At 46.9% G+C, this 12,708-nt stretch overlaps 1 protein-coding gene across 1 annotated transcript in view; it reads left to right on the plus strand.

Annotated features, from left to right (window-relative positions):
- The first annotated feature begins 671 nt into the window (after positions 1-671).
- The window catches only part of esyt2b (extended synaptotagmin-like protein 2b), a 55,910-nt gene continuing 43,873 nt past the window's right edge, over positions 672-12,708 (plus strand). The window contains exons 1-3 of the mRNA XM_062994509.1: positions 672-1,195; positions 11,036-11,077; positions 11,609-11,743. Coding sequence (XP_062850579.1) covers positions 728-1,195; positions 11,036-11,077; positions 11,609-11,743 — 645 coding nt within the window. The 5' untranslated portion in view covers positions 672-727. The remainder of the gene's footprint in view (positions 1,196-11,035; positions 11,078-11,608; positions 11,744-12,708) is intronic.

Below are 12,708 nucleotides of genomic sequence, written 5' to 3' on the forward strand. Positions count from 1 at the left end.
ATTAATAATAATAATAATAATAATTAATAATAATAATCATAATCATAATAATAATAATAATAATCATAATAATAATAATAATAATAATAATTGTATGATGGTACCAGATACCACAGAAGTGCTTGAGGTGTCTCGGCGGGTCAGAGCTGTTTCATCAACATCATCAGCAGCAATATTATTATCATTATTGTTGTCGCTGTTATTAGTATTCTTTTTTTTTTACATGTATATTGTTATTATTGTTTTATTAACGATATAGGGATATACTGTGTTAGCAATCAGAAGGTCGCTGGTTCAAGCTCCACTACTGCCAGGTTGCCACTGTTGGGCAATAAATGTGAGGTGCTCTCACAAAGTTGTACCTGCAGTTAGTGAACGCGAGGTGGCGGTTCTGCACTGTGTGTGTGTGTGTGTGTGTGTGTGTGTGTGTGTGTGTGTGTGTGTGTGTGTGTGTGTCGCACTGCGTGGCTGCAGCAGCTGTGTTGGCAGATCACGGTGACCGGGACACGCGGTGGGTGCAGGAGCGCGACACCATGCCGGGTAAACACGAGTGGGATGATCGATGTCGGTGCGTTTGATCTAAATTAACTGGACAGTGGAGGAATGGACGTACCCACGTGAGACGAGTGTTGTTGGGTGTTGACGGTGTTTGGGAGGTTGAAGATCGTTGTTCGGTGGAACTGCGGAAGGAAACTCTGTCTGGATTATAACGGGAGCCCGCGCAGACATGAGCGCACCGGGCAAGAGCGCATCTCCACCCAGCCCCGGTGCGACCCAAGCTCCCGGTACGAACCAAGCTTCTGGTGCGAACCAAAGTGCTGGTACGAACCAAGCTTCTGGTACGAACCAAGGTCCTGGTGCAGCTCAAATCCCCGGTGAGACCCAAACTTCCGGTACGGACCAAGTCTCTGGTGCGCCACAGAGCCCCGACGCGTCCTCACCGGGCTCAGCCGGGCAGGTGGCGCGGACCTGGGCGCGGTTCGCCAAAGCCTTCGTGCTGGTCTTCCCCGTGTACGCCCTCGGTTACCTGAAGTTCAGTATCAGCTGGTTACTGATCGGATTCGCCTTCTTCTTCTTCTGGAGGAGAAACTCGCTCAGTAAGAGGAGCAGACTGCACCAGGCGCTCTCCTTCTTCAACCAGGAGGAGGTCGGTGCTCCTCAGGACCTCCTCACTTCGGATGTGATGCCTTCATGGGTGAGTCCTGGACTTCTTCAATGAACTGGCCAGTTCATTCATATGTAGAGGATACTTTGGTCTTTTGCCAAAGTTTGGACACCCCTGGTGAAGGTCCATGTGCTTTATCTTAGTATGTTGTGTTCAGCTTATATTTGTAATGTTTGTTTCTTTTACACCATGTGGTCACCTGACCATGATCGGACATCCTATCCAAAAACCGTGGACAATGTTCTAGACGTGGCACCTGGTTTGTGGCAGAGGGTATCTATGGGAATTTGTACCTATTCAGAACAAAACAGCATTTTTATGGTCGGGTGCTGCTACTGGACCAGAAGACTCACTCACTGTCTTAACCACTTATCCAATTAGGGTCGCGGGGAGGGGGGTGCTGGAGCCTATTCCAGCTTTTCAATGGGCGCAAGGCACACAGTAACACCATGGATGGGGCGCCAGTCCATCACAGGGCAGACACACACACACACACACATACACACACACACCCATTCACCTATAGGGCAATTCAGTCTCTCCAATTCACCTGACTGCATGTTTTTGGACTGTGGGAGAAACCCCACACAGACACGGGGAGAACATGCAAACTCCACACAGGATTGAACCCAGGACCTTCTTTCTGTGACCTATCCACTGTGCCATCGTGCTTCCCTGGACGACAAGACCTGGCTTGAAATCAGCCTTCCAATTCATCCCAGTAGTGCTCAGTGGGGTTGAGGTCAGGACTTTATGCAGATCGCTATGCAGAAGTTCCTCCAGACCACCAAATCAAACCAAGTCATGCCTTCATAGAAGAGCACAATCATACTGGAACATAAAGTGACCTTCCCTAAACTGTTACCACAAAGCTTAAAGCATATGATTACTATATAGTATTAATATTAATCCCCTATAAACAGAATGTGTGGCTAAAACACCTGAACTCAATAATTAGTGCAATAATTAGACTTCTATGGAAGTCAAGGGCCCCATAGCAGGGGCCCTCGTGATCAAGGGCCCTCTAATGGTATGCCCTGCTCTTCTCTAGGGCCCCCTGGTAGGGGCTCTTATAACCAGGGCCCTCTAAAAATATGCCCCCCTCTTTCCTAGGACCCCTAATAGCCAGAAGTCGAAGTCAGAGCAGTGCCACAACGCCTCATCCATTTTCATAAGGGGCCCAAAAGCATGGCTAGGGCCCCCAAAAGCATGGCTAGGGCCCCCAAAAGCATGGCTAGGGCCCAAAAGCATGGCTAGGGCCCCCAAAAGCATAGCTAGGGCCCAAAAGCATGGCTAGGGCCCCCAAGACGCCCTGGGGTCAAAGTCCTTAATAGTCAGAGGATCCTTAAAATGGAGGGCCCTCGGAAATAAAAATATATTGTATCATAAATGTTGATAGGCATCGCAAAATGTTTTGGGCCAGGGCCCCCTGACCTCAAGGGCCCCTGGGCGCTGGCCCCACTGGCCCGGTCAGTAATCCAGCCATGGTTACATTAGGGAAAAATTGTTGGCACCATAGGGTGCGCCTGGTCCTGTATAAAGCATTGTACTTGATGATTCTCACCAGATGTTACCCACAACATTATTGATCTCTCACTTTGTATAATGGTTGGTAGAATCGTAGGACTCCATTGCCCAGTGGTCCAAGTTTTGTGACCCTACACCGGTTAGGCATCTTCACACTTTTGTTTTTTGAAAAGGTTTCCAAATAGCAGCCGTGTCGTGGATTCCAACCTTGATGAGCTCACTGGGGTGTTCCTTCTGTTCTGAGGGTGTTTTTATGGGATTTTTGGAGCAACAACTCTGTAACGTGGCACCTATCTCTGTCATTGAGGTTCTACTGGTGGCCACTGTTCCAGTGTTGAGCTACATGAACTATTTCATGGGTTCTTTTGGGGTTCTGCAGCTTGTTAGAACCCTAAAGAGGTCTTCCGTTTGTCTTATAAAGGTTCTTCATGTATGGAGAAGAGGCTGAATTAAGGCTGGACTTACAGTAAGGTTGGATTAAACCAGGATAGTTTTTGCACCATAGGGTGCACCGGAACTGAATCATCCTTTATCCAGTTGTAGAAACTCTGATAAAAATCGCTTGATGTCCAACAAGTTTGTGGTCAGATGTTCAGATACTTCTGACCATCTTGTGTATCCTTGCTAATTGATTTGAACCATTGTTCACCCAACCAGAAGCTGGTTTCCAGTTCCCGTCCTGACTGTAAGTGACCGCCACTGTGGGCGTGCAGCAGTCAGCTGACCAAGATACCAGACGTGTCTTTCTAAGAAGAAGCCGGTGCTCAGGACTGACCGATGTGACCTGAATGGAAACCAGTTCACAGGGTGAGTGTGGACGGTTTCCGGCAGCTGTTGTCGTAACACGGTGACCCTCAGCTGTTTCAGGATTGTTTATGGCCCGCGTGGCTTACATGGCCTGCAAGACTACGTAACACCTCGAAGGACGCTCTGGACGTACCATCGTTTTGGTGAAATTAATATTTACAGCATTTAGTTTCATTCTAGTTTAGCGGTCCGTTATCAAAGTGATTCAGTGATGATTCACTCGTAAATGACTCCTCAATACAGACTCATTACTGGGCTTCATTTTTCAATCATTAACATTCTTGTGTTTCTCTTGTTGAGTATTAAGTTCTGGTCTCTGCATAGGAACATAATATTAATTATAATAATTATATTTCTTTATTCATTTATTGATTGATTGGGCGGCACGGTGGCTCGTGGGTAGCCTCACAGCAAAAAAGTCCTGGGTTCGATCCCCAGGCAGGGCGGTCCAGGTCCTTTCTGTGCAGAGTTTGCATGTTCTCCCCGTGTCTGCGTGGGTTTCCTCCCACAGTCCAAACACATGCAGTCAGGTTAATTGGAGACGCTGGGTTGCCCTGTGGGTGAATGGGTGTGTGTATGTGTGTGTGTGTTTGCCCTGCTATGGACTGGCACCCCGTCCAGGGTGTTACTGTGTGCCTTGCGTCCATTGCCCCCCCCCCCCCCCCCCACCGCGACCCTGATTGGATAAGCGGATACGAAAAAGAATGAATGATTGATTGATTGATTGGCGGTAAATCAAAGTGGTTTACAGCACAAAAAATGCACGAATACCATAATTGTACCATAATTCCAAAAAGTATTTGGACACCTGACAATGAGCTTGCTGGACATCCCGTTTCAAAAACCAAACAATATTTAATAGAGTGACCCCCTCTATGTGCTCAAAACATCAGCTACTGTTCTGAGAAGCTTCTCACAAGCCTTTGAAGAGTGTCTGTGTATGGGAATTTGTGCCCTGGTTTGTATGACTGTCAGGGCTCTGTCTCTTGATGTACAGGGACACGGTTATGTTGGAACAGGAAAGGACCTTCCCTAAAATGTTGGACGCATATAATTTCCTTTATATCGTTGATTTATTACAACTGTTAGCAACTGCTGTGGCTGAAACACATATATACATACACAGATCAGCCATAAAATTAAAACCAGCTCCCTGTTCCTACACTCACTGTCCATGTTATCAGCTCCACTTACCATATAGAAGCACTTTGTAGTTCTACAATTACTGACTGTAATCTATCTGTTTCTCTGCATGCTTTGTTAGCTCCTTCATGCTGTTCTTCAATGGTCAGGACCCCCACAGGACCACCACAGAGCAGGTATTATTTAGGTGGTGGATGATTCTCAGCACTGCAGTGACACTGACATGGTGGTGGTGTGTTAGTGTGTTTTTTAAACACCTCACTGTCACTGCTAGACTGAGAATAGTACACCAACCAAATATATCCAGCCAACAGTGCCCCGTGGGCAGCGTCCTGTGACCACCGATGAAGGTCTAGAAGATGACCGACTCAAACAGCAGCAATAGATGAGCGATCGTCTCTGACTTTACATCTACAAGGTGGACCGACTAGGTAGGAGTGTCTAATAGAGTGGACAGTGAGTGGACACGGTGTTTAAAAACTCCAGTAGCGCTGCTGTGTCTGATCCACTCATACCAGCACAACACACACTAACACACCACCACCATGTCAGTGTCACTGCAGTGCTGAGAATGATCCACCACCTAAATAATACCTGCTCTTTGGGGGTCCTGTGGGGGTCCTGACCGGGTCCTGGCAGAGAAACAGATGGACTACAGTCAGTAATTGTAGAACTATAAAGTGCTTCTATATGGTAAGTGGAGCTGATAAAATGGACAGTGAGTGTAGAAACAAGGAGGTGGTCATAATGTTATGGCTGATCGGTGTGTTAGTACTCCTCAGCATTATGTGTCCCCGACTCTCTCAGTGCTCCCATCACACTGGACTGGATAAATCAGAGAAGCTACAGACGCTGTCAGGTTAAATGAGGTGCGACTAATAAGAAACACCCCAGGAACATAAAGTTCAAAGATTCGTTTAACCAGATTTACACACACACACACACACACACACACTGTGGCCAAAAGTATGTGGACACCTTGTAGCAGTGGTTTGGAGGAAGACATCTCCCTGATCCAGCAGAGAAAGACTCATAAAGACTTGATTTGAACCGTTAGAGCACTGAGCACTTTTGGGATGAAGTGGAATGCTGACTGTAAGCCAGACCTAATAGCTGACTTCAGTACCTGACCTCACATATGTTTTCTGGTTCTCAGTTGGTCAGTTCCTCAACACCAGACTCATCGAGCCACGTCTTTATGAACCTCAGCTGCTGGAGCGGGAAAGAAAACACATTATACGGCCAAAAGTATGTGGACACCCGACAAAAACAAACCTTTAGAACAACAGCCGCTCTTCTGAGCAGGCTTCTCACAAGACTGTGGGAATCTGTGCCCAATTAGTCCAAAAATGACCGCATTTATACGGCTGGAAACTGACTGATGTTGGCCAGTGGTAGCTAAGCAGTTAAGGTACTGGACTAGTAATCAGAAGGTTGCTGGTTCAAGCCTAACCACCGCCAGTCTGCCACTGTTGGGCCCCTGAGCAAGGCCCTTAACTCTCGATTGCTTAAAACGTATTCACTCATAATTGTTGTAAAATGTAAAGCCTCAGTGGGTGTTCCGGTTCATCCCAGAGCTGCTGAGTGGGGCTGAGGTCAGGACTCGTGCAGGACAGTCATGCTGGAACAGGAAAGTGCCCTTCCCTAAACTGTTGCTGCAAAGTGGGTGTGGCTAAACACACCAGCTCAGTTATAAGAAGGCAAGTCGTAGCCTAGTGTATAGGGTACTGGACTAGTAATCAGAAGGTCACTGGTTTAAGCCCCACCACTGCCAGGTTGCCACTGTTGGGCCCTTGAGCAAGGCCCTAAACCCTCAATTGCTCAGACTGTACCGTTTGTGTGTACTTACTTTTGGGTGTATAGTGTAGCATATATTTACAAAGAGTGATGGATCAAAAACAGGGGGTAAAATGGGATAAAAAAGGAAGCTTTTGGGGTAAATCTGACATTTCGTATGCCGTCCCAACACTTTCGGGTCATGGTTTGCTGTGTTTGCTGAACGCGTCACGTAGCGGCTGTGTAAACATAGCGAGCTCACACCACCGGGTCTAAGTTTGGATCCTGGTTGATCCTCTGAGTCTCTCTGATGATCTGCGCTGCCCTTTCATCACGGAGGTGAGCGGTTTTTCCATGGAGCGGCGCGACACGTGCTTCCTTCACGTCACGTCACGTCTGTTCTAGGAAGCGGCTGCATTCGGTGGACAAATTTATTGGGACGCCTCTTCCAATTTATGAATTCATGTGTTGCAGCCATAGCAACTGCAAACAACTGTAATACATCAGTTATATAAAGGATAGTACATGCTCCAGCTTTGCGGCAACAGATTAGGGAAGGGCCTTTCCTGTCCCTGTGCACAAAGCAAGCTCAATAAGGACAGAGCCCTGATCTCAGCTCCACTCAACAGCTCTGGAATGAACCGGAACGTCAACTGAGCATCACTGCCCAGCCATACAAATGCGGTCACCTTTTGACTAAATGGGAACAAATTCCCACACACAGACGCACTTCAAAGTCTAATGAGTAGCTTCAGTGGTCTCTGAAATGGGACGTCCAGCAAGCTCCTGCTGTCAGGCATTCACGTACTTTTGGATTTATAACGGCACCGCTCTCAAACACCCGACCAGGCTCGTGAAGAGAGCGCTACCTGCTGCTGAGCTTAGCTCGATCGAGGATGTAGTTCCTCCAGGATCGACGCCCGAGCTCCGGTGTGATTTATCGAGGTCGACTGTAAATGATGTTTGATAGAGAATAAAGACTCGGAGCTCCTGTTTCAGAGCCAAGATTCCTCCTAACACAGACGCAAACAGTTAGCCAAAGCTAATCTAGCTAGCCTTGGTAACCAGAAGCTCTTCTCATCACGTTATCAGAGCTTCATCCTGAATCATAATTCATGGTCTTCTGCACTGTAGCAAACCAGGCTGGGAGTGTGAGGCTAGCATGTGCTTCCTCCCTTTTTTTAATGCATAATTTCCCCGTTTTCCTCCCGATTTAGAGCATCCAATTTGTCTTCCGCTTCTTGCCAGACTCCAGATTTGCATCCAAGAAGACTGAGAGGCGCTTATAGTCAGGATTTAGCTCCATCTAAATTCCACCTTTTTGGACGCTCAGAGCTTTAAGGGGAAGAAGATTTTAATGTGATGATGTGAAAGCAGCGGCGCATATACTGTATATAGATAGATAGATAGATAGATACTTTATTTATCCTGAGGGGAATTATTATATATATACACACACACACACACCGATCAGGCGTAACATTATGACCACCTTTCTAATATTGTGTTGGTTCCCTTTTGCTGCCAAAACAGCCCTGACCTGTCGAGGCATAGAGTCTGACACCTTTCTATCAGAACCAGCATTAACGTCTTCAGCAATCTGAGCTACAGTAGCTCATCTGTCCAGTCTTCGCTCCCCACGTGCATCAATGAGCCTTGGCTGCCCATGACCCTGTCGCCGGTTTACCACCGTTCCTTCCTTGGACCACTTTGGATAGATACTGACCACTGCAGACCGGGAACACCGCACAAGAGCTGCAGTTTTAGTCAAATGCTATAGGGTTTAGTAAATAACACAAGAAGGTAACTGGTCAGACAAATCCTGGTTTTCCCAGGGTCACGTGTTTCTCTGTGAAGATCAGCACCAGGACGATCTGTAGGACGTTTCACCTCAGAACATCCAGACCTGCTGATGTCTTGTGGAGTCTCCATATTTAGCTGGATCTTGTTTTGCATGTTAAGCTTCAGTGAACAAATTGCTGCCATAGAAACGCCGTTTCCAAGTTGCCATGGCCAACCCGGTTGCCATGGTTACCTCAAACAGTCGTCTCGCCGTCCCCTCTGCCCTCGCGTGTCTCCGCTGAAAGGGAACATTCAGATTTCTGTGATCGTACCCACAAGTAGCCAAAAGTATGTGGACACCCGTCCTAATTGTTAAGCTCAGGGTTCAGTGAAATGAGTCACATGCTTCCAATTGGGTGGCAACAGTTTGGGGAAGGTCCTGTCCTGTTTCAGCATGACTGAAGTTTGGTGTGATGGAACTCCGGGGACCTGCTCAGAGCCCTGGAAAGTATCGGAATGTCAGTTGTGAGCCAGGAGTTCTCGATTAACATCAGTGCCTTACCTCTCACAACACACTTTTGACTAAATGGGCACAAATTCACACAGACACACTCCAAAATACTTTCCAAATTAGTGGAGGATGTTAGAGCTGCATTTGCATTTATGTTTTCTGCATTTAGCAGAGGCTTTTATCCAAAGTGACTCACAGCAGAGATACAAAGTCACAAAGTACGAGTCCGAGTCGAGTCACGAGTCTTTAGGCTAGAGTCCGAGTCGAATCACGAGTCTTTAGGCTAGAGTCTGAGTCGAGTCACGAGTCTTTAGACTAGAGTCCGAGTCGAGTCACGAGTCTTTAGACTAGAGTCCGAGTCAAGTCACGAGTCTTTAGGCTAGAGTCCGAGTCAAGTCACGAGTCTTTAGGCTAAAGTCCGAGTCGAGTCACGAGTCTTTAGACTAGAGTCCGAGTCGAGTCACGAGTCTTTAGACTAGAGTCCGAGTCGAGTCACGAGTCTTTAGACTAGAGTCCGAGTCGAGTCACGAGTCTTTAGGCTAGAGTCCGAGTCAAGTCATGAGTCTTTAGGCTAGAGTCTAAGTCGAGTCACGAGTCTTTAGACTAGAGTCCGAGTCGAGTCACGAGTCTTTAGACTAGAGTCCGAGTCGAGTCACGAGTCTTTAGACTAGAGTCCGAGTCGAGTCACGAGTCTTTAGGCTAGAGTCCGAGTCAAGTCATGAGTCTTTAGGCTAGAGTCTAAGTCGAGTCACGAGTCTTTAGACTAGAGTCCAAGTCGAGTCACGAGTCTTTAGACTAGAGTCCGAGTCAAGTCACAAGTCTTTAGGCTAGAGTCCGAGTCGAGTCACGAGTCTTTAGGCTAAAGTCCGAGTCGAGTCACGAGTCTTTAGACTAGAGTCCGAGTCGAGTCACGAGTCTTTAGGCTAGAGTCCGAGTCAAGTCACGAGTCTTTAGGCTAGAGTCTGAGTCGAGTCACGAGTCTTTAGACTAGAGTCCGAGTCGAGTCACGAGTCTTTAGGCTAGAGTCCGAGTCAAGTCACGAGTCTTTGAGCTAGAGTCCGAGTCAAGTCACGAGTCTTTAGGCTAGAGTCCAAGTCAAGTCACGAGTCTTTGAGCTAGAGTCCGAGTCAAGTCACGAGTCTTTAGGCTAGAGTCTGAGTCGAGTCACGAGTCTTTAGACTAGAGTCCGAGTCGAGTCACGAGTCTTTAGGCTAGAGTCCGAGTCAAGTCACGAGTCTTTGAGCTAGAGTCCGAGTCAAGTCACGAGTCTTTAGGCTAGAGTCCAAGTCAAGTCACGAGTCTTTGAGCTAGAGTCCGAGTCAAGTCACGAGTCTTTAGACTAGAGTCCGAGTCAAGTCACGAGTCTTTAGACTAGAGTCCGAGTCAAGTCACGAGTCTTTAGACTAGAGTCCGAGTCGAGTCACGAGTCTTTAGACGAGTCTATATAATATAAAATGTGAGTCAATATAATAAACACAAAACATATATTATAAATGTAGTGTAGAAATAAAGAAATAATCTGTAAGTTCAGATAAAAACAACAACAGATTAGCGAGTGTATTTAGCCGTTTTACTTCGTGTCTTTACTTTCCTCCTCATCGTGTAAATGAATGTAATTTCTGTAACAAGAAGGTTCCAGTTAAAAGCTTCAACTGATACGTTTTGTTTTCATTACAGAACAAAAGCGCTCGATAAATCACGGCACAGCGGCCAAAATCCCAAACACAGCAAAAACAATCATGACCGCTGCTTACCTGAGCTTCTGTTCTTCCAGATGCTATTACATTTATAAGCGTGCGTCCCATTAGGAATAGAATCCGTTATTTTGTAAATGTGCTTATAATTAAAAACCTCCAAACTTTTCCCGGTCGTGAAGTAAATTGTCACATGTAACTAATGTTAACACATGCTGACGCTAGAGACTCTTGTTGTTCTCAAGTCATTTTTTTCGAGTCACAAGTCGAGTCCGAGTCAAGTTTGAAGTCGCTGTGTGTGCGACTTACTGTAAAAGTATACAGTCTAAGCAATTGAGGGTTTGGTGCCTTGCTCAAGGGCCCAACAGTGGCAACCTGGCAGTAGGGGCTTGAATCAGCAACCTTCTGATTACTAGTCCAGTCCTTTAACCACTAGGTTACAACTACTACAACTAGAAGCTGCAACGGATAATCCATGATGCAGAGTTTGTGCTCGTCTTTAGGGGAGGGAGGGTTGATACCAGAATTTGGAACATAACTGCAGGGATTCGCTTTATGCCCATGATGCATTAGGATGTGTTTTGGTTATGACATTTATTTATGTTTGTTTTCTGTTTGTTTGTTTACCAGTTTCACTTTCCAGATGTGGAGAGGGTGGAGTGGGTAAACAAGGTAAGAAACCAACACACACACACACACGCACACACACACACACACACACACACACACGCACACACACACACACACATTGGTGTGTGAGAGTAGTATAAATAGCATTCTCATCCTCACCCTTCTCACCCTCTATAAAACATTTACACTCTCTTTCTTCTCCGTCACGTCTCCGTCTGTCTCCCTGTTTGCTTCCATAACAGACCGTGGATGGACAATAATGAAAATGTGAGGCTTTCAAACCCAATCACAATGTACCTACTGTCCTTCACGTTTACAGCATTTAGCAGATGCTTGAGGGTTAAGGGCCTTGCTCAGGGGTCCAACAGTAGGGCTTAAAACAGCAACATTCTCATGACTAGTCCAGTATCTTAAGTACAACAGTGTCACTACCTTACTGTGAAGCATGGTGGTGGTAGTATTATTCAATACTGGTGTACTGCAGGGTGGTGATGCAACACAGTACAAAAACATGCAGAAATGTACTAGAAACTCTGTGTGTGTGTGTGTGTGTGTGTGTGTGTGTGTGTGTAGACGGTGCAGCAGATGTGGCCGTATGTGTGTCGCTTCGTTGAGAAACTGTTTCAGGAAACCATAGAGCCGGCAATTAAAGAAGCCAACACACACCTCAGCACGTTCTCCTTCACCAGGATAGATCTGGGTGATCAGGTACACACACACACACACACACACACACACACACACACACACACACACCTCAGCACGTTCTCCTTCACCAGGATAGATCTGGGTGATCAGGTACACACACACACACACACACACACACACACACACACACACCTCAGCACGTTCTCCTTCACCAGGATAGATCTAGGTGATCAGGTACACACACACACACACACACACACACACACACACACACACCTCAGCACGTTCTCCTTCACCAGGATAGATCTGGGTGATCAGGTACACACACACACACACACACACACACACACACACACACACCTCAGCACGTTCTCCTTCACCAGGATAGATCTGGGTGATCAGGTACACACACACACACACACACACACACACACACCTCAGCACGTTCTCCTTCACCAGGATAGATCTGGGTGATCAGGTACACACACACACACACACACACACACACACACACCTCAGCACGTTCTCCTTCACCAGGATAGATCTGGGTGATCAGGTACACACACACACACACACACACACACACACACACACCTCAGCACGTTCTCCTTCACCAGGATAGATCTAGGTGATCAGGTACACACACACACACACACACACACACACACACACACACACCTCAGCACGTTCTCCTTCACCAGGATAGATCTAGGTGATCAGGTACACACACACACACACACACACCTCAGCACGTTCTCCTTCACCAGGATAGATCTGGGTGATCAGGTACACACACACACACACACACACACACACACACACACACACACACACACACACACACCTCAGCACGTTCTCCTTCACCAGGATAGATCTGGGTGATCAGGTACACACACACACACACACACACACACACACACACACACCTCAGCACGTTCTCCTTCACCAGGATAGATCTAGGTGATCAGGTACACACACACACACACACACACACACACACACACACACCTCAGCACGTTCTCCTT

This window comes from Trichomycterus rosablanca, chromosome 4, assembly GCF_030014385.1.
Source record: "Trichomycterus rosablanca isolate fTriRos1 chromosome 4, fTriRos1.hap1, whole genome shotgun sequence".
Lineage (NCBI taxonomy): Eukaryota > Metazoa > Chordata > Actinopteri > Siluriformes > Trichomycteridae > Trichomycterus > Trichomycterus rosablanca.